Here is a 23,866-nt window from a genome sequence, read left to right as displayed (position 1 = left end):
TACAAATCGCAAAGTACAGGTAATGTAAATGTTGTACTAAAGCACAGTGACAAAGTGTTTGATACAGACAGGCCCTATGTTCAAAGAAGTAAGGGAAGAAAGCAGAGAAAAGAGACTCTTTCTTCTTCTTCTTTTGGCTCCTCCCTTTATCGTATCTCTACTTTCAATTAGCTGTTTATACCAAACACCCAGTGCTTTAATCACAGCCTTGATCTTCTTCTGTCGCATGGAATAGATTTGGAAAACTATATGCATATTCATTCCCCTTCAAAGGCCTCTTCTATCTGACCATTATTTTGCAACATTAAAACGTCATCATCTACCAGTAATCTGGGAGTTTGCGGCAGCAAATATCTCCTCGGTGAGGTGTTCAGGAGGCCAGAGGCTCTCGATCTCTACGGTCAAGCTCAGCCACGCTGTGGAGAAAACTGTCACCTGTATCTGTGATTGCCTTCTTTAGGTCATTACCTACGCAGCTTATGAACCATAAGTCATTTTGATTTAATGGCTGTAGAATTGACACAAAAAAAACACGAGTGAGTGCTTCTTTCTGCGACCTTTTTTCCAACATAGCTTTCATATCTGGCGGTTATTCTACCGTTTCGGGATCGCTGCACTGAGAAGCTGACGTGACGATCATTCGCGATATACTTAAAGGTGCATTATGTAATAAATCTAAAGCAACTGGCCATAAAATCCTCCTAATATGTCACAGAGACTCAGGAATAATGTTCATATAACAAACTGAACTCACCAACAACAACAGTACAGACAAAATATTTGCATTAAAAAAAATATTTTGCAGACTGCAAATCATGTCTATGTTTTAAAATCATGTTTTGGCATGTGGCGCCACCTACCGCCGTCTACCAATCATTGCAGTCAGTAGAGTCTCAGCTGCCGAGCAACCACGGGTTGCCAGTTACGTCAGAAAACGAAACCTAAAAGCCCTCGGTATTTTGAATTGGAATTAGAGCTGAAACGATTAATCGATGAATCGGTTATTAATCGATTACTAAATTAATCGCCAACTATTTTGATAATCGATTCATCGGTTTGAAGCTTTTTCCATGATTAAAACAAGATTTTTGATTGTTTTAGCTTCTTAAATGTGAATATTTTCTTAGTCTTTGCTGCACATAACAAGGAAATCATTAAAACTGAATCATTTTGGTTTGTGGACATTCAAGAACATTGTCATTTCCAGGTTTGACAAACACTGATCAATGTTTTTTTTTTTACATTTTCTTACATTTTATGGACCAACCGATTCATCGGGAAAATAATAGACAGATTAATCGATTACGAAAATAATTGTTAGTTGCAGCTCTAATTGGAACGTAGTAACCGTTTTTGGCCACATTCTTACATATGGCACCTTTAATTAAGACATGTTATCCCCTATTCTACAAGTTAACCTATTTCCCTGGTGTCCTAATGAACATGGCTGTGACATGCTTTGGTCAAAATACCTTAAGGATGAAGCACCACAGCAGTTCAATCACCCTGCCAAAACAGCCCTGTTCAGAACACTCACTTTTGAGCGCCCGTCTCTTTAAATGCTAATGAGACACAGGGAACTACATCATTGTCACTGAGCATCTGGAAAAGCCATCATTTGCTGTCTCTAGCAGGCACATTGCCGTCATATATTAAATGTATCCACTGGACACGTAAATCCTCTGAGGCTGGAAGTTTGTGTAGAACTCTGTGCTGCACTGTGCAGCCAAGAATAGAACACTTTGTGGACTTCCGCTCTTCCGGATACTATTGCCCTCGCCTGCACTCTCGCGTTTTTTTAGGGACAAAGCGGAGCTCAGCGAGACAACAATTCCATTTTTGACAAATTGAATTTGAATTGGTCTAACATCAGATTGCGTGCGGAAGTCAACATCGCGTGTTTCATCTCCTGTACTTAGATTGAGGCGGATCACAAAATCCATGGGTCATCTTTTTTTCACACTTTGCCTACTCATATGGCCTCCAGAGTCCCAAATATAAGCATTACACTGATTAAAAAGTTGATTTTGCATAATATGTCTCCTAAGTCTTTCCACACTTTGGCTCTAGAGGGGAAAGCATGGTCTCCGCGCTCACCTTCAAACTCCTGCGCTGTGACCTGACATGACCCGACATGTTCCCAAAAAAAGGTGGCCTTTGTCAAAGTTTCAGTCTTTTGCTACGTGTCACAAACAAAAACACCTGCTTAGCTTAACCGAAACGGCTGTCCTACATCATCTGAGGTGTTGCACACACACACACACACACACACACACACACACACACACACACACACACACACACACACACACACACACACACACACACACACACACACACACACACACACACACACACACACACACACACACAACACCGGCAGCTGAGAGTGAGGGACAGGGAGGACCTGCCACATGGTTTCACAGTCACATTTCCCCTCTGCGGTGGCAGCCAAGTCAACACAACACAAACCCAGTCAGACCAGCATTCATACACTTTGAAGCCATGATACCACCGGTGCCCACAATAGCATGAAAACACGATGAAAGCAAATGGCAACGAGTGATATGGACAAACTCCTGTGGTGATTGATGATCTGTACCAGAAACACACGGTGAACTGGGGAAATCCATGAGCAGCAGCAGCAGCAGCTCTGTATCAACACTTCCATCTGTTCACAAGTGGAAAAAAAGATATATTATACTGATTTGTAAGATACAGACAAGGTGGAGGGGTTTTCATTTGAGGGAATTTTAGTTTCAGCAAACATCGCACCTCAGTGTGTGTTTGTCGGGGTAAAAGAGAAAGTTTTTCGTGGTTTGAAGCTGCAGTTTGGTGGTGGGTTTTTTTTTGGTTGTTGATGATGTGATTATTGTGCATTAACCCTGTAAGACCCACATTAAGAAAAACCTAAAAAAAATATTTGACCTTTCAGATGTTGTTGTAGGCCTTTGATGCAGAAATCAAAGAGTATTGGGGGGGGAAAAGAAATTCATGGAAGAACAACAATTCAGAACAACTAAGGGTTCCTTTGCAGGCCTGATTGCTTACTTAGCTCCATAAATGTGTCTAACATTTAAAAATAATCACACATTAGTCATATTTTTATGAAATGCTTTCATAAAAGAAGAAAGAATGTGGCCAAAACAAACATAAAATATATTTTTTAATGCAAATATATTGTCTGTACTGTTGTTGTTGGTGAGTTCAGTTTGTTATATGAACATTATTCCTGAGTCTCTGTGACATATTAGGAGGATTTTATGGCCAGTTGCTTTAGATGTATTACATAACGCACCTTTAAAAAAATAAATAAGTAAATAAACAGGATAAAACTCTCACTGTTAGTGAAAGTCCTAACAGTCCTCTCCCTGTCTTCATGTCCTTGTGTACATCCAATAGCAGGTGTGCACATGTCTTGAATGGTCTCTTCTGAGCATTCAGAGGACTTCATGATGTCACTGTCTGTGTTGCTGGACTCTCTTTGCCTGAAGATGAAATCCAGACCACGAAAAATCAGTGTTGGGACTGATGAAATTTTTTTTTTTCGGCCAGCGACACCTGTCACGGTGCATGATGTGTTTGTGTGTTTTAGGCTCGATGTCCACGTAATCATCAGCTGGACAGTCCATGGGTGGTTGGCACATGCAAACCCCCACTTACATCCACACCCCACATTCAGGAACATTTACACCTTTCCCAGAACTGAATTGTCTGTTGATATCCTCTTTGTGGAGAAAGACATGAGATTTTAGCTCAGTCTGATCAAATTATCTATATTTTTTTTAGAGTTAAAACTTTTAAATCAGTCAAATTTGACCAGAACACAACACAAGGGTATAATGTATGTAATGTATACTGTTCATGTATGAAGAAAATACTCTCCTTTCAGTGTTGTGGAGGGAATACAACCTGCTATTTTGACTACCACCAAGACCCAGTGTTGTAAAATTACAACAAATATGTAACAAGCTCTAAATGAAATTTGATGCATCTATTCCACAATAACTAAATATGTACATGCTCTACACATTGTAATAACAACCAAAAAAATATAAAATACATTTTACTTACTTTAATCTGATAAATCCAGTCCAATGAAACAAAGAGATTTTGTTGGAAGGAAATCTTGAGAGGTTGTGTGCGTTCATGGCCATAAATCAGGACTTCTAAAGAAATGTAACACCCAGTAACATTGTTAGACTGAACAGTAAGACACAATGACTATGTACATGTGGAAAAAAAACAAACAGATAAGATATAACTATATAATGAATGTCTAAAGTTAACGTAATTTTACAACCTTGGGTCTTACAGAGTTAATATGCTGTGTCCTTCAGTCTCAGGCAGTGACTCAAACCCTGGACTGGGCTTTCTTCTACATCTGGACAGTCAGTCCAGGGTTAGAGTCACCACTTATGTTGCTGTTATGTTATCGGAATCTTTTTAAAGAATTTTTTTTTTTTTTTTTTTTTTCACTCCTGTGTGGCTTATATTCAGTTACATTACTATTTAAAAACGACAATTCCAACATTAACATTATAAAACGGTGCATTTGTATACAAGTGCCCTAACCGTGAAGTGTTGCCCTGAGGCAACGAACAAGAAAAACAGATATAGAATACCAAAAAAATAAGTGTTACAATGATCAAGAACACGCCTTTACATGCTCATACACATGAATATACATATATATTTTTTATTTTAAGTTACTGCTAATTTAAACATGTTAAAAAGTGATATTCTACTTACCAATTTGTAGCTTCCATTAAAGGGACGGTGTGAGGTCCATTGCCATTGGTGAGGGCAACACCAGGCCATAGAGGGTCAGGTTATGAGCGTCACATTATTAAATGCTCCATTCAACATTCATTTACATATACATAAGCTTGTTTGGTGTTTCAACAAGTTTTCCCAATATTGTGCACTTTTTGACTGATTTATCCGTTTTTGGAACACAAATGTGTTTTTATTGTGAAGTGCACATCATTCCACGTCAACACAAACACTTTTACTTTGAAATTCTGTGCAACGGCATCATTGCGAATATCTTTTATTGAGATATCACGATGGGGTATTGTGTTATAACGCTCAAAATGCTACTTGAAAGTTTTTTTTCGCACTACCAGATTATATGACCGATTCCCCCACTGGTGTTAGTATCCTAGGGACAAGGACAGCAGTCCTATAACCCGAGACACCACTGTGTGAAATCATTTCGCAGTGGTTTTACGTCTCAAAAACGCCGCACTAGGGCTTTAATCGGCAGAAGCGACACAAACGTCCTTTCGCAAAACCCCGATGTGAACATGAGATGAAAGAAGTGGGTTACGTAAAAGTGAGGTTTGGTCAGAGTAGAATCTGATCTGTTCGATCAGCTGCTCACCGGATGAGACACCACGCCGCAGGCTGATTCACCACGCCGCAGGCTGATTCACGGTTCACTCGCAGCTGTGTCAAACCACCAGAGAAAGCACCTCTGCGCCTCACATATCAAAGTATACGAGGGTGAAAAAACAAAGCTGCACCTGCACACGCACACACACACACATAAACACACATAATCGATTTTTTTGAAATAACCTCAGGTAACGCTCACCATGCGACTGAAGAGATACGGTTTCCTGAAATATTCACGCAACTCATTCACGGACATGATTCAGATTTGGAAAAATGAAAACATGACGAGGACGGAGGCGGAAAACACTTAGAAATGAAACATCACCGATTAACCACCGTGTTCCCGGTATGACTGCGTCAAATGCGAGTGAGGATTAAAAACAGAGAGTTAAAGAGTTAAAAAAAAAAAGTCCCTTCCCGACGTGAAGACGACAGGGACAATTACATTCGAAAACGTTTGTCAGTGGCAAAACTTTGTGCTTGGAAGTGGTGATAGCATGAGAGGAAACGAGGCTGAGTAATAACGACATATGGAATAGATCAGAGTTTAATGCTGAAGATGGAGCCACACATACACCTCACCTCTGCCTGTCACGTCAGTAGCTTTCTTATTTATGGCACAATATGGCTCTCTTTGTCTCGCACACACACACATTAGAATCCCACACAACTTAACTGAATGGTCAAGTGATATTTCGTAAAAGGCTGTATTCAGACGAGGCTTCGCACACCTTTTTCTAAAAAGGTCAAATTCAAGCACCTTCAATGTCCATGTTCAAGTCTTTTTAACCCCTTACAGCTTCTGTAAATAACACGTTCATATGAAAAAGAGTCAAAACAATTATTTCACCTTTAAAAACTACATTAAAAGAGAAGCAACCGATATTGTATTTTGCAATAGCAGTTATAGAAAAAGCTTTCTGTAAGTAGCCTCGTAGTAAAATCTTCAGCACTTCAGTGCACTTAGATTTCACGCTTTTTTTTGCAAAAATAAATAACGTTTTCGTGACCGAGCAGCATTTTAGTTTTTGAGAACAAAAATGTTTCAAACGTACATAAATAAGTTATAAATAGTAACAATAATAATGAGCCCATGCTGATTATTCATTAGTCATCTTTTCTTGGTAGAAAAAAAAACACACGATCTTTTTCCAAAGCCTGACCACGTACACAATCAGGAAATGCCTTCTGTTCGTCCTCATTTTCGACACCACGCACGGTTAAACGCGCTTCTGCTTTTTCCTTCTGAAATGTTATCGAAAACACATTTAAGTTGCGTGGGAAAGTCATTTTTAGGACGTGCCGAGGCTGCACACGCACACATACACACTCATCCCCTTACGTTTATTTAATATTATTATCCACAAATGTATATTCTCCTTTCCCATTATTCTGTGTCTCTACTTTAGTTAAATATGTACAGGAGGAAAAAAAACAAAAAGAATTTGCACTTCTGAAATAAAAGGTTCAGACTGAAACTGAACAGCTGTCTTTCATTCAGATGTTTGTGGCTCATTTTTAATGTGAAGCCCCTCCGTCTTTTACGAGTCTCTGAGCTTCATCTTTTCTTCACGGTCGACTCCAATAGCAAAAAAAAAACATGGACTGAAGAGTCCGTGGGGAGGGAAGCGTCGTCTCTAACAGCAGTAGTAGATGGAGGTGTCCTCACAGTTCACTCTCTTCAAATGCACAACAGTCCTGAGAGAAGAGTTTTCATGACTGGATTTACTTTCAATCCAGTGACAATCAAGGAAGGGGATGAGGGCAGAAGAAAAGCACAGTCTTGGTTTTCCCGTCTCTCCGTCTTTAAACACCTGTGCTGCTCTCTTTGCTCTTCCATGCCCCTCTCCTCGTCTCCCGGCTCAGGAAGTTTTAAGTCCTGGCTGCTCCAACGTTTGCTATTTTTCTCCCCCTGGTTTCGTCTCTAGGGATGCGGGAGGTTTATTCGGTCTTCTATGAGAGTGTTGTCTGGGCCCTGCGCCTCCATGCACTGCTTCACAGTCGCAATGACGCCAGAGAGACGCCTGTCCAGCGCCGCCATGTGCGGCTCAGCCAGGACCGGGTGGAGCGGGTCGAACGCCAGCGCCTGACGCATACCTGAGCTCAGGACTCCGCCTCTGAGCAGGTTCAACCTGTTCCATGTGGACACGCGGATCCTGACAAAGAGAAGATGTCCGACAGTTGTTATACTGAAAAGATAGAAGACATTATGGACAATTTTCCATTTACTCACATGCAGCACTGGTAAAGCGGTGCTAGGATGCTCCGCTCATCGAGGGCCGCGTTCCCAAAGCTAAACACAGAAGATTATCTGTTATTAGTTTGGGAAATGTGTGATGTTACAGCAATGGACATACTTAAAGTAGACATATTATATGCTATTGTCGGTGACATGCTTTGGTCAAAATACCTTAAGGACGAAGCACCACAGCAGTTCAATCATCCAAAACAGCCGTGTTCAGAACGCACGCTTTTGAGTGACTGTCTCTTTAAATGCAAATGAGACACAGGAAACTACGTCAGCGGCACTGAGGTCTCCGGCAGCTAACAGCAGTTAGCATTTGGAAAAGCCATCATTATTGCCGTCATATATTAAATGTATCCACTGGACACGTAAATCCTCTGAGGCTGGAAGTTTGTGTAGAACTCTGTGCTGCACTGTGCAGCCAAGAATAGAACACTTCACTGACTCCCGCTCTTCTGGACACTATTGCCCTCGTCTGCACTCTCGCGTTTTTTAGGGGCAAAGCGGAGCTCAGTGAGACAACAATTCCAGGAATGTCTCATTGTGACGTAGCAATGAGTGCAGAAGTCAACATCGCATGTTTTATCTCCTGTATTTAGACTGAGGAGGATCACAAAAACATGACTGAGTCATCTTTGTCCACACTTTGCCTACTCATAGAGCCTCCAGAATCCCAAATATAAGGATTACAATTTGTGAAATTCTTGTGAAAATGTGTAAAAAAAAAAACATCACGCACTATGAAGCACTGCTAAAAATGTGTCAAAAAGCCTGAATATGTGACCTATAAACGCCCCACCAGGATGTCCATATAAGGAATTAACCATGGCTGCACCTGCACACTAAGGGTTAAAAATATGGTAATTTTTTTCTACATCCTGCTGCTCACATGGTTGTGTGGACATATGGAGTCATAGGTTTTGTGTTGAGTCAGGGGGAAGATCTTCTCCGACACCTCACACAGGTCAAAGTGACCTCAACATTAAAAAAAAAAAAAAAAGACACCCACAACAGTGGTGTTTCAGAACGGCTTATGATGAGTGACAGTTCACACTGATATTTCAGCCTGGATTTCAGGTTGAGGTCAATCTATCTTTAGTTAATACAAACATGATGCACAGTTTACCCAACTAACTTTCATGCCACCGCATTTACTAAGTGGGTTTTCTTGTATTCGTCACCTCCTAAGGACCTTTTCTAGCATTAACAGTTCAGTTCTCATTCAGACCAAAACCTGGTCCTAATGAGACAGAACCTTATTTCTAGTGCTGGGCACTAGGTCAATGCATGACACGTTTCCAAGCATTTCCTGCATGTTTACGTGCTGCGACACTGGAGTCTGGGCACCGTTTACCAGTTAGCTCCGTTAGCAGCCTTAGCTCCTTTAACGCCGGTTAGCGTGCCTACAGTGGAACTGGCGCGGTCAGTTTATTAAACGAAAAAGAGCAGCACTACAAATAACCAGCGTACCTGTGTACTGCTTATGTGTGCCTCTGTTTTTAAAGTTTAGCGTTACTTTAGAGACTCATTTTAACAATCGGGAGGCACATAAACATGACGTCACACGCATCTCAACATGGCCAGCACTACTTATTTCTGAGCTTTGGGTTAGGCATCATGGGCTATGGGTAAAGTTAGAAGTAATGCCAGGTTTAGGCTGTACAAATGAATGGAAGTCAATGCAGTGTGATGTGAAGAACAGCTGTGCAAACCTGTGTGTGTGTGTGTGTGGTGCAACAACTATTATCATCGAATGATACCAATTGACTGTTGACGAGTATCTTTACTTGTTTTAAGGTGAATAAAACAATTCAAACGTTTCCCTGCAATCTCATGTTTTAAATCAAATAGATTCAAATACAGAGTGGAATGAAGTGGAGTAAAATTATAACACATTATAATTATTTGGAGACATGACATGGTTGCGTAATGATTGAAACACATTCTGCAACCGCGAGGCGTGTGAAAGCAAAGCAATGAAGCAAAATGTCAAAATTATGTTCAAGTGTTTCCAGAAAGGAAGCAGTCTGGAATCCAGAGTCTGGAAGCAGTGGTGCAACATTACAGAGGTAAAAAAAACAGATGTTTATTGTGCTGTGCCTGTCTTCTGTGGCTGTTTATTATAAAAGAAGAACACATGTTTTGTTTGAGAGACGGCACAACCAAAATTGGAACTGTTGTATCAGCACAGTTCTCAATGTTTGACAATGGAAACGCAACAATGAAAAAAAACCTTTACCACTCGGTGGAAACAGGTTCCAAGACCCCGATTTGGTAATAAGACCAGACAACCTTTTCCTGGGTGACTATAAATGAGAGGCTCCGTTTGATCTTCATTGAAGATCGCAAATGTTTCCATTCGTAGGCGTGTAGTGTGTTGTGTATTTCATGAACAATATCTGTCCATTCCTCCAAGTCTGCATGCAGCCAGTGTCTGTGAGGAGTTTTCTTGCCAGCAGACTCTACTTCTCCTGAAGTAAGTATTTGAAATATATTATTATACAGGTGTTGAACCATGGGTGACGTAACGCAGCAGCCACTTCCCTCTAGAACCTCCACCCCATGTGTATAAAACACTTCTCCCGCACCAAATTCCTTCGAGGACATGTGTTTCTTCAGGGACACAGGAAGTGCTGGTTTACTGAAGCCTCATATGGTTAAGTTTGCGTGGGATCCAAATAAAAGAATTTCAAACACCCAAACCACAAAATAACTCATTTAAACTGACAGAGGCAACAGTGGTTCAAAAACATTTATGTGCCATGATGTTGCTAATACTCTCCATAGACTTTGGTGTGGGTGGATTAGTGGTTAGAACTGTTGCCTTGCGGCTAAAAGACCGGTTTCGAGACCCGGTCAGACCAAGTGTTCCTTCCTGTATGGACTTTGCATGTTCTCCCTGTGTGAATGTGTGTGTGTGAGTGCGTGGGCTTTCTCCGGTTTCTGCCCACAGTGGAAAAACATGCAGATGTTGGTTTGACACTCTAATTTGCCCATAATGTGGGATAGTGAATGGCTGTTTGGTATAATATGTATACTTTAAGATATTGCAGACTTAAGCAGGTGTAAGATTTTATCAGTTAAGCCTGTTGTAAAAAGGCTGAAATCTGTTTTTCCCTCTGTCCATTTATCAATGAGAACTCAGCCCCAGGCTGGTTCGTGGAAATTCCAGCGCACCAACGCCGAATCCCACGCCAATAATGTGTCGATTAACCCTAACTAACCCTTTGACTTCCCTGCTGCTCACCTCTTTGCGTTGTCGAGCAGAATGAGCATGCTGGCGCCGCCATCGTCCTGGAAGCTCTCGTAGTGATGCCGATCAGCGTTCCCGATGAGATAATCAAATATGGCCGTGTCGATGACGTCCAGCAGCCTTGGCCCTGCGTCGTACGGAGGCATTTTCTTCACGGCCTCACAGTAACTTTCATCGTATTCCCACCTTTAAGAAGAAACACAAATCCACTGAAGTCGACTGTAATATCTGGTTTTATAGACACATTTTATTAAAACACAGTTCCTCTGTGTTTAAAGGTGTGGATGGGAGCACAACTTTCTCCCTCATCAGACCATAATATTCTCCTCATGAGTCACCAACCTTGGTATAAAAATGGACTGTCCCATCTCACTTGGCTTCCCCATTTCTGTCAGGATTAAATTTCCCTCTTCACTCACCAATGCATCCGCCCTCATTATCTGTGCTGCTGCACCACAATCCACAGAAAAAGAGGGCTTAAAGCATCGAGTTTTAATAGCACATTCACCTTTTTGAAAACTATTTTCCAAGCTCCTGTTTCTGATTCTGATCTCATGCTATCTTACCTTGGTTGTGTCCCCCCTTTTTAATGAATTCCATGCTCTCAAGATGTAGCACTTTGACATTCTGATAATGTAAAGCATGCGTCAAATAAAATGTATATACTGTATATACACACTACCGTTCAAAAGTTTGGGGTTAAATGCGTCAGAAATGCACTCTATACATTGTTAATGTGGTAAATGACTATTCTAGCTACAAACGTCTGGTTTTTAATGGAATATGTACATAGGTGTATAGAGGCCTATTTCCAGTGTTCTAATGGTACATTGTGTTTGCTAATCGTATTAGAAGGCTATTGGATGATTAGAAAACCCTTGTGCAATGATGTTAGCACAGCTGAAAACAGTTTTTCTGATTCTTTGACGAAAGGGCAAAATGATTAATTTTAATAAAAATCATTATTTCTAATCTTGTCAATGTCTTGACTATATTTTCTATTCATTTTGCAACTCTTTTGATGAATAAAAGTGTGACTTTTAATGGAAAACACAAACAAAATGAAAGGTGACCCCAAACTTTTGAAAGGTAGTGTATATTCTTTAACTCTGACAGTTTTGTGGTCACCGTTTCTGTCTGACCACTAACAATGTTTCTGAAAGTACGATGCAAATTCACCGACACATCTGTCGTTTGTCTTGGCAAATAAACACTTGTTAGCAGAAGTCGTGTATACCAATTCTGAACTATACACACAAAGTAACTGTTTGTTTCTTCCCACAGAATTCCTCCATCTCTGGGTTCAGTTGAGCATGACAGTAGCCTGTTCATCTTGTCAGTATAACTCATCACACCCGACTTCGTGGGTCATGTGACTATTTCGGTCTAACCACGATTGAAAACAGCTGTTACTGACACAGTCAAAACCCCACCTGGCCAGTTTCCCCTCCCTGTACGTGCGTCCCCATGGATGTCGGTGTTTCTGCAGCGGCCAGACGTCGGGCAGCCACAGAGTTATCGATCCCTCCATTATCTCTCCCTCTGCACACGCTGGCTCACTCTCTCGACAGTAGTAACATTTTCCATAGAAACATGTATTATTACCTGGATAGAGAGAGAGAGAGAAACAAGGTCGCCATGTCAATAAATCCACCCCCCACTGTGATGTATTGACAACAATGGGATATGAAAGAGCTGCATACACGACTCTGAGACAGTGTGTGGTGCATTCTTTTAGACAAACAATACCAACAGTACAATAAGGAGAGGCTTCTCAACCACACTCAGGACATTTAACACATAATGTGTCAATGCACATTCACATAGAGCATAATAGCATTAAGGGACTTGATGACAAGATTGTGTCACATGAGGAAACAGGTTGAGTTAGCACACAGATAGAGGGAATAGAGGTTGCTTGATTAACTCAAACTAGTGCACTGACGGGGACAGGAAATCAGCCACAGAGGTTACTGGGAGCTAACAGGAGTTAGCATTTGGAAAAGTGATCATTTGCAGGCTCTAGCAGGCACATTGCCGTCATATATAACATGTATCCACTGGACAGATAAATCGTCTGAGGCTGGAAGTTTGTGTAGAACTCTGTGCTGCACCGTGGAGCCAAGAATAGAACTTTTCGCGGACTTTGTGGACTTCCGGTTTTTGGACTGATAGTGCTGGTGTGTTCTGACGGCGCCCCTGCCTGGTGTGGCATGATCAATAAGTGAAATTAAAATTACTTAAAAAAATGTGAAAATCTATGACGCACACAATCGGTGTGCTGCTCTTCGTATTATTATTATTATTCCCTCTGGGCTCCGGCCGTAGTGTTAAACTTAGTTTATAGTGTTTTGACTTCGATTCCATAGGGAAGTGGCTTTGTGTTAACGTTGGTCTCATTTATGTATAAATAAATTAATTGTACAAATCTTTTCCGTTTCCTTTCTTCCTTGAAACAACCGGTTTATTGTTAAATAGTTGCACACCTTTTCCCCTGGATGCCACAAATGGGGACGTAACAGACACGCAGGAGCCATAGTTAGCATAACTCCTATAAAAAGTGCATTTTATCAACCGTTTACTTATTCTCTCATGAGTAAGAGACGTCTCAAAGAGGAAATCTTTGCAGGATTATTTAATATTCCTAAAGATGAGGAAATGAAGTATCGCTGTACACGGCCTTTAAGCTAACAAGCACTTCACTGTTTCAGGATCATGAAGAGGAGGAAGGTCATGTTTGTTTGATGCCACGTTGTCAGCAAACCACAGACAAGCGTACCCATTAGAAGCAAAATGTTACACGGATGTACTGGTGAGAAAAACTATTGACGTGCCAATCCGTCACACAAAAAATGCATGCATTGTGCAAAGGCTTTCAGTCTCACTAAAACAATGACACAGGAACGCCCAGATCAATTATTATTGCAATAGTGATAGTCCTATCATGGCGATAAAAACCCCAGTGGTCTGAGAGGAAGAGTGACCACAGTATATTTAAATTGTCTACATTACTGTGCACTTGAAGGGGAATCACAAATCCAAACCCTACAGAACTGCATCAACATATTATACCCTATCTCTAAAAGTTAACGGAGTTCCCTGGTGTCCTAATGAACATGTCTGTTGGTCAAAATACCATAGCAGTTCTCTCACCCTGCCAAAACAGGCCTGTTCAGAACGCTTGCTTTTGAGTGCCTGTCTCTTTAAATGCAAATGAGCGCGGAAGTCAACATCGCGTGTTTTATCTCCTGTACTTAAGACTGAGGCGGACCACAAAAACACGAGTGAGTCATCTTTTTTTCACACTTTGCCTACTCATGGGGCCTCCAGAGTCCCAAATATAAGTATTAAAATGATTAAAAAGTTGCATAATATTTTGCATAATATGTCCCCCTTTAATACAGGCTTCTGAAATGAATTCTAGCCTACACAACCCGGGCCGTGCAAAATAATCCCCAATGACATCAAACGGGTTTGTTTTCACACATGATATATACAAAATGCATGACTTCACTGTTTTCAGAAGTAAAGGAAACGCTGTGGTTGATAACCTGACCTTTATGTATAAGCTGCTGGAGTTCCCCTTTGACAAAAGCGATGTTTATATAATGCCATTAAAATATTTTGTTTCTCGTCAAGTTTGAGACACTTAGCTCCATCTAGTGTTATTAGCCTAACTAGCATAACGAGCGGAGAGTAATGAATTTTAAATCTGCTCTGTCATCTCTTCCTTGGCAAACAGGTGTCTTTTAAAAGTGCACAGTGCCCCACCCTCGACAAACAGGTTTGGGCAGGGCATATTCTCATATGTTGTGCATTGGCAAATAAGCCCAGTGAATGCGATGAAGAAGGGTGTGAAGAGAGGAGTCAAAGCAAAGGAAATCCATTCATACAACTAGAATTAAAGGTTTTTTTTACTGTATGTAGCTTAAAATCCTCTTCACACCCTGACTGTAAGCAATTCATTAATGCATCGTCACAAAAATGTCAACATAAAAACACCATCCAGTCTTATTGAACAGCACAAACAAATGTATTGAATCGTGATGCATCAATCAAACTGCCATCTGCCCCTCACTCCTCCTCCACGCACCTACCCCCTCTTCAAATTCAATGTGACCGATGCGGCAAGAAAAGCAGAAACGATGCCAACGACAGGTGTTGGTCCCAAATGAAAGACGGCTTTTGGGAACGCTACTGCCAAGAAAAAGGCTGATGCAGAGCGATCCAAGACCAGAGTGGACATCGGTGCTGCGTTTGAACGGTAGCGACAATTGGAAGCCCAGGAAAGCGCTGCAAAAAGTGATGCCATGTGAAAGTTATCGATGCTGCGCAGTGCTCGTAAATCTGTGTCGGTAAGTCTGAAGAATTACAAATAAGGCCTGTTTGAAACTTATTTCCAGGAACTCCGACCCTACTTTTTACTAGAATTCACCAAGTGGTTGCATGCCTCTACTGACCAGTTCAGTTTTAGTCCAGTTTTTTGTAAAAATTACAAATAACATGCACTTCATAGTGAAAGAATTTCATGTTCAAGAGGCCACAGTGACCCCTATATCTGTCAGTCTAATGCTATTAAGATAAGAGACGGAGGAAAAAGGTTTCGAGAGATCCAACGACCTTCACTTTCGACAACCAAATTTTAAATCGGGTCTTTCCCAAGTGCATGTTTGTGCCATTTGTCATGCAATGAACAAGAATGAAATGCAAGTCTTGTATAAACGCAGATGGTGCCGTTTTTCTACCATTTCATCGTTAAACCGTTGGGTTTTATCAACATAATAACGAGTTTTCTTTTCCGCTTTAATATATTATGTTCATTGAAATGCGAGTTCACCGTGACCATGAGTTACTGGACAACAAAAATCTATTCAGTTCATGTTTGAGTTTAAGGGCTAAAATGTTGTACCTTATCCACGCTGGAGCACTGTGTTTCTTTATGGTATTTTCTTGTTTTTTTCCTCGAGCAGGGTGTGGTGTCTGACAATACACTCAATACAGTAGACCGCAGTATGGCTTATTGAATAAAATCTGCCTCGTCGTTAATTATGTATGCCGCCCTATATTCGCCATATAACCACTTCAAAAACAGATTTTCCTTGTTGAGCTAAGCAGCAAAGTAACGTCATTATTGAATGCATGCATGCATGTACATACACTACATTTGTGCTTTCTTCTTGTTCGCAATCATATTGACAAAAGTGAAACCCTTGTGCACCAGAGCAACCGATGAAACAACTCAGTTTGGAGCCCTTTTTGCGCAGTTTCCCCTGAGGGTGTTTGCATGATTGCTGTGTTAAGAATGCAAACATTAGTAGTCAATTAATTTAATTGACTACTAAATTAATCATCAACCACTTTCGATAACCTGTTTGAGGGAGATGTTTTTGTTTGATTTCTCTGCTCCTCTGTGTATTTTAGTATCCTAGTAACCATGTCCTAGTTTCAATTAAGATTACGGCCCCAAACGATTAGAAAAACAAAGTAATCGAAAACAAAAGGATTATTACATCTCGTCTAAAACCTGATGGTGTAAACAGGCTGGTCTTTAAGGGAATATTTGAGCAGCCCTACGAGCAACTTGTTTTTCCTTTATCGGTAACAAGAACAGAACATTCAGAAAACATGACCCATCAGGTATGAAGGCATAAAAACACCACAGTCAAAAAAACAACATGAGAGAGTGGAGAAAGAGAGGTCGGTCAGGTGCTCACCCTGCATGAGGAAGGTGCTCAGTAGCTGCTCTGTGGCCACAGGTTTAATCTCTGTACGCAGGTTGACGTATCGTCCCACCACCAGAGGCGCTCTCCTGAAGCCCAGGATCCTGCAGAGGAGGAGAGGAGATGATGCCAGGAGATCCAACACATCAATTGAAAACAAAAAACCTTCAGACATTCAAAAGACGACGTCTACGCACCTATCCAAGTGAAAAGCTGCCACCTCTGCATTGTGTCTGTCATAACCCGCGTATGGCTCCCCTTCAACGACATAGTCTCTGTTATATCTGTGGAAGAGAAGAAGGGACAAACATAAGAATGCTGAATCACACATAAAAAATAATACGAGGTAATAATACACACTCCTGACCTTTTGGGTTTAAAGACCACTTTCTGTCCACCGTCCAGTACAAGTAGGGCTTTGAGCTGAGTGCCCTTATAGCCCACATCTGCCCGCTCAATCCTGGCCGTGCTGAGGGCAGTGAGCACAGCAGCCAGCTCTGGGGTCTCCTCGGGATACACCTCTCGCGGACCCACCCATTGGCTCGCTATCTCCCACGGAGACTGGAGGGTGTGTATGAGGCGAGCTCCACGGGACAGAGAGAGGCCAGCTTCCATCTGTTAGCAACATAGTGATAACAAAAACAGTGAGAGTGACCGATTATATTAAACATCTGCAAATGCTCTCTAGTAGGGTGTGACTTCTCATACTGCCTACAAGAGAACTGCTTCTTTAGTTACCTTTATTATTAGAATATTTAAAATGTATATCAAGACTGAATCATTTGAGTAAAATATCTAATTGATTAGAATTGATTGCAATAAAAGCCAAGCTTCAAAAACAGTTTGAAAAGAGTTTGTTTAGCTCGACTATAATAACACACAGTTTCTTCACCTTTTTTTAAAATAACTAGGTGATAAATGTATGAGCCCAACTCTGTAGTTATTAACAGCAACTGATTAAAACTGTGGTATCACTATAAAAAAGTAGGTGTGCAGAAAATAAACATTAGACGCATCATGATTAGGAATGAGCTAATAAATGCAATATCCTACGAAATCACAGAAAAATCAGTCATTGGAAAAAATTTACATTTCACAAAGATGCTTCACTAAACACAGTCGGTAAAAATGCGGGCTATTTATTTATTTATTTTTATCAGGGCAGAATATTTGTTATACAGTTGGAAGATTCTGTTTCGTGTGTTACGTGTCGTTATGAGTATTTGCCAGACGAACCGTAAACCATTAGCTTTGTTATAGGGGATGAACATTTCAAAAAGTGTGTGCATTAACATCTAAAATTGAGGATATTATGGATCCTCAATTGGGGATCTGCCAGTGACTTGTACCGAACCACCCTTACAGCAGATCGATTGCACTCTGACCTTGCGAAATGCTCTGAGGTCCTGTCGGCTGGCTGCAGACCCTTCACCTCCATCCAACAGGAAGATTTTGGCCAGGCCCAGCAGGAGAAGCACGGCACACAGCACCACCATGCGCTGTTTGAGCTTCATCTCCACACCCACCGGCCCTCGGAGCTCTCCTCACCTGACGTTGCGTTTCCCCCCCCCTCTGCAAATCCCCCTCACCCCTGATGCATGGCCCCTGCAGCTCCAAGTCGCCTGACCCACCCACTCGGCACTGACGGGACAAAAAGTGCGAGAGCTGTGATGGAGATACAAACTTAGCGGCGAGTCAGCCACCTGGAGACACAGAGGAGGGAAAAAGAGACGGGAGAGTTATTTGCTGCCTCGCTTGCTCGTTTTCCCCTCAGGGGAGATGGTGACCCAGTACTGCAGCACAGCTGAAGCCTATCCAGCATGTGTAAATACATCAGAACGTCAGTGTGGCTGCTGTGTAAACGTTTGCGTTCTTTCAAACAGTCCGCCACACCCTGAGACCTGTACTGTTTGCTAAATGGGTGGCAAGGACATGGCTGTTCTGTACAGGCAGCTACAGTTTAATGTGAGCTGTACTATAGTAGGTCTTTAGGGAATGCTGTTGTACAAAGTAGTGACACATATTATAGTCACAGTGTCATTGTGCATTACCTCTGTGCAGAGAACTTGCCTCAGACACAGAAGCTCAATGAAAACACGGTTTTATCTACTTGACAAAGGGCTTTTTCGTGAAACAATCGACACATGCAAACAAACAATACATATTTGCTTAAATCAGAAACTGAAATGTGTAAACTCCCCCCAAACCAATGTCAATAAAGAACATCCAATCCAAACATCCTACAAATCACATGCTTCACTATGCACGGACTACAAAAATGTAACTAAACATAAGCAAAAGCGTTTTAGCCGAGTCACGTTTGGGCTGTTTATTTCGTCTGTTTGAATGATTAAAAATTCTTTGAAATTAATTAACAGATTCATGGTACATAAATGACGATATCTGACTAATATCGGTATCAGTAGATATTTGAGTTTGTGATATTGGCAGCAGCAGACACAAAAAAGTGGTATAGGGGCTGTAACAGTAACAAACCCTTTTCACACCAAACCTAGCACAGCTTCTAGCAATCACTTTGCGAGCCAGGGATACATGATCAGTGAATATTTTCTAGCATATATCTATCTATCAACAATAGCTATGATAAAGGATTAAAGATATAATTCATTTTCCCTTTAAGAACAACTGCTCAAGCCAAGGTCGATTTAACTCATTAATTCATAAATTACACTGTAACTTAAATTAATCATCTAAACCACACGTGTCAAACTCAAGGCCCGGGGGCCAGATGTGGCCCGCCATGTCATTTTATGTGGCCCGCGAGTGATTAATTGCTCTTAAAAATCTGTGTTAAAACAGATCTATGCTGCTTTAAGGTGTGTGTTGACCATAAACTACATTTCCCACAATGCATGGCGATTGCGTGACCCACAGCGTATCATTGTATATGCATCATGCGACGAGTGAAATTGAATAAGTAATAAATACAGAAAGTTATTTAGCAATATGTTACAGAGTAGTTACCTTTATTTAACATTATATTTGGTCACATGTATACTGTATGACAGTTACATCTGGCCCTTTTGCGGGTGAACATTATGCTGATGTGGCCCTCAGTGAAAATGAGTTTGACACCCCTGGTCTAAACTAAATTAACTCACTATTGACTCCTACACTGATTAATGTACAAAAAATACATTGTTAGCAAATGTTTCTGCCCTACCTCATCAAACATCATCAAATTATCATCCTAAATCTCGCTCCGTTGACTCGTTATCGCGCTATGAGCGTATCGTAAAAAAAAAAGGTTGATATCGTTATGTAATCACGTAATGTCCGGCAGACTTCTTCTTCCGCCTACTCGGCGTGAACATGTTTGCACAGCATTCACACTTTTAATGAGCTGCCACGTTTCACTGGCAGAGGTTTTTGAATAAGACCGTAACAGGGCATCGGTATTTGAACACGTTATGGACCCGGGGCTCTGTGTCCACGCAGGCAGTAGTTCACTTCATCCACACAATCAGCCTTTCATCATGTTACTGCCTGTTTTTTAACACCAACCAGGAAGCTGCTAGTTAGCACTGAGAGAGAAAAACACACCCCGAGGGTCTCGTTTGTGTTTATATCGTCTTGCGTCTCAACGTTAGCCAGGTCACATCCACTCACACACACAGTGACAGGCTAACTGCTGCTCATACGCAAAACCGCTGTACACCTTGCTCTGTGGGTTAGCTTAAAGCTAGCGGCTAGCTTCATCAAGAACAGCGCGTCGTACGTTTGTCCTCGGTGGCTCTCGTTACTTACCGTGTGCTCATATGTCGTTCACTGCAGACAGAGAAGCTTCAGCTGGGTTGGGAAAAACCCTGCGAGGTTGATTTATCGCGCTGCTACAAGTCACGGTAGTCGGAAGCTTCCTTTCCTCCGCCCTTTTCCTTCGATTCCCCCCCTCTCCCCTCTCCGGCCTGCCGTGTCCACTTCCTCCCCTGTAGGTGCACCATATAGCCACTAGGTGGCAGTGTTGCATCAAAAAATACCATGCACACTAAGACAAACGGTGTACTAGTTGTGATTAAAGGTCATTAACGTGTATTTAGAAGAGAGATGTAATACCAGTCTTGTACATGTGTATACTCGCTTTAGAATAGCCTCATAGCCTTAGAATTAGTATTTTATTGGTGCTTTTAACAAAACTCATGTTTTATGGAGGTGGTCATCATGTCTCTACAGTAGCCTAAAACCAGTTACTAATGCTGCCTTCATGTGCTATTGTACTTATGATACATAGGAGTTCTAGACGTGCAAAACGCTGCCTCATGTTGTGATTTCCAGTGGGAAATTGAGAGATCGTATTGACACACGAGATCCCAAGTGGAGATAGCCATCTTAATCTTTCATTTCGCTCGCACAACAAAAGCACTTGAATGCAACGCACTCGTAGTTCCTATTTTACAAATCGGGAAGTATCATCTTTCCGATTGCACGTGAAGTCAGCATAATTCTTACACTGGGCCCTGGAATGGGGTTTTTCTTATGTCTCACCCCAAAAACCTTTGTCCAGAAGTAAAAGCTTAACGTTAATGTCTTTTTCTTTTCCCCTGAATGTTTTCATCTAATATATATATACATATACATATATAAATATACACATATATATACATATATATACAAGGGCCTTTCTCTATGGAAACCCCTATATATTAGCACTGAACGATTTGCGTAAAATATCAAATTGAGATTTTACTCACGGTTCATATCCCATTTCGACCGAGGGTTGTCTTTCTCCGGTGTACATCCAGGATATTTCCTCCCACAGTTTGATGGCTCTTTTACCAACTTGCTGATGTCTTTCCTTCCCACAGCTGCATGCACAGAAACATCAGCAGCTCCACAAAAAAAAAAAACGGTAAAAAAAAACATAAATTACATCACAAAGAAAGAACAGCTGCCGAACCCCCGTCCCTTTCTGTAAGTGTATGTTTTGCTGTCCGTTGCTTACCCACTGTTGTTTTCCCTCTTCCCTATATTTTAATTACTGTACAGCACCTTGTGAAATGTATGGAGGATGGAAAGTGCCTAAATGAAATTACACCATTAAATAATTATTTAAATGTGTCATTAATTAATTAAATGTGTCATTAATTAATTAAAATACCAATTCATTTTATGTAAAAAAAACATGATTATTTCACTATTAATTGTGGTACTTTCTGTCCTCCATAGAAATGTATATAATCTTTATAATAATTCTATTCCATACGTTTACACAGCAACATTTCACTGTCTAGGAAATAAATCTCCATTGCAAACCAGAGTTGTAGTTGTAGTCTCTTCCTTACATCCCTATATACAATTAATCCAATAATATTACTGTTTTATTGCACACATATTAAAAATGTAACAGTATACTTTCTCTCCCTCTATCCTTTGAAGAACAAACACGGAATTTAAAAGAGAAGTCACTCAGCACTTTGATCACATCTTCAGATAGTACTAGATCACGACCAACAACCGCACACCCCGCACCCAGATAAACGGTGGCGATCGTCCCCCAGGACAATGAGCAGGAGACGTATGTGTGTGGAGTAAAAAAAAAGGGCAGAGTGTTTATTGGTTCTCAGTCTTCACACCAGGCAGCACATCACTCAGCAGTGAGGTCACAGCGCTCGCCACAGTCATGACACGGGCAGACGGAGACAGACACACTGGGGGTAAAGGGTGATGGGCAAAGATCTCACACACACACACACACACACACACACATCGTCCTCGACACCTTTGACAGGCTGAAGGTTTGCTGTTAATGTCCTCGGTAAACAGTGAATTGATGCCTGGCCTGTGCACAGGAGGCACAGGTTCACATTAGTTCCATTTTTTTTCTTCCATCCACCAAAAATATTTATAAACACATCATATAACCACACTCAGAAACTTCCTCCAGGTTTTAACCTTTCATCTCAGCTTTTACACATTTTTCACAACGGGTTAAAAAAAAAAGGATCCTTTCAGAAAGTGAGATCCACTGCAAACGGTGACCACAGGACAAATTGTGCATTTGAAGACGGTGTGGTCAATGTAAAAAGGAAACGACATCAACAACAAAAAGAAAAAAATTATCTTACATGAGCGACATTTGAATTTTCTAATCTCATCCAAAAACAGATGATTGTTATGTTATGTTAACAGGGATTGGCCTTGGGAGAACTAAATCACCTTAAATCACAAAGAAAAAAAGGAAGGAAGGTTTCACCCAGCACACTGAACATGCATTGTACAGAAATGATTATATAAAGAAATCCATGTAAACTCAGGTTACAGTGAGGAGGGGGGGAACTCAGATTGCTGCAACTCGAGTAGCATCTCCTCTGATTTCTCCCACTGTGGCTTTGTTTATATCTAAGCTACTTCTATCCTCTTTTTTGGGGGGGTTTTCAGCATCAATTCTGGCTCAACCGATTTGTTAATTGTTCCCAAATCACAGCAGGTTAACTTAGAAAAGATCAAACTGAACCCACGCCTTAAAACTCTGGATTCATTCACAGCCGTCTTGTCCTTTGGACCATCAGTGGTATAAAAACACCAGTAACATTCAGCTCAGGGAGTTTGTCCGCTCTAACACTCTCACAGATTTCCACTTTCCATCAGCTCAATTTTTTTTTTTTAACGTCACGCGTCCCCCGTGCAACACAAGCCGGCGTGGACTCGTAATAAGCGTGAGCTGGCAGCTTCATCGCTCATGCAGATGATTAGGTAGCAGGTTAACTCCACTGCTCAGCAGTGACAGCAGCCTGAAGGGATTTTTGCCTTTTGGGCTTGAATTACAAAAAAAAGTACAGACACACACACACACACATATTTTGAATAACTGCCGCATCACAACAGCCATGTCTTTGGCTTCCTCAGTCATTCTTCCACAGGTTCCTCCACTGCCAAGTTCACACACAAAGGACCGAGTGTATTCACAGTCACCGTCTCACTTTGTGATATACGTCTCACCTGAAAGAAACTGAATAGGACGTCTTGCAACAAATTAGACGAGGGCTGGGAAATATCACTATAAATATGATTTTCTTCAATACTAACGCAACTCAGTGTTTAGGCATTATGAAAACACGTCATTGCAATTAAAGCTCCAGTGTGGAACTTCCGGCGCCCACCTGTAGGAGACATTTTAAAGATTACACACTGCTGCTTTAAAGGTTTTGCTTGATTAACTGGGTCTTTTTTCCCTTCAACTTTCGCAGAGGAGCAACATTTTTAATTAACTGATATTTCCTTATAATTTTT

At 41.2% G+C, this 23,866-nt stretch overlaps 1 protein-coding gene across 1 annotated transcript; it reads right to left on the bottom strand.

Moving 5' to 3' along the window:
- Window positions 1-6,025: 6,025 nt before the first annotated feature.
- fam20b (FAM20B glycosaminoglycan xylosylkinase) lies at window positions 6,026-18,132 on the bottom strand (the record flags this gene model as incomplete). Its single annotated transcript, XM_083888504.1, has 8 exons — window positions 6,026-7,556; window positions 7,634-7,693; window positions 10,893-11,084; window positions 12,332-12,503; window positions 16,613-16,722; window positions 16,816-16,902; window positions 16,986-17,233; window positions 18,004-18,132. The coding sequence occupies 8 exons, from the start codon at window positions 18,130-18,132 to the stop codon at window positions 7,325-7,327; spliced, it is 1,230 nt and encodes a 409-aa protein (XP_083744630.1). The 3' UTR covers window positions 6,026-7,324.
- Window positions 18,133-23,866: the final 5,734 nt, after the last annotated feature.

This window comes from Microchirus variegatus, assembly GCF_963457635.1.
Source record: "Microchirus variegatus genome assembly, chromosome: 4".
In the NCBI taxonomy this organism is placed as follows: Eukaryota; Metazoa; Chordata; class Actinopteri; order Pleuronectiformes; family Soleidae; genus Microchirus; species Microchirus variegatus.
This window is presented reverse-complemented; position numbering and strand designations above follow the sequence as displayed.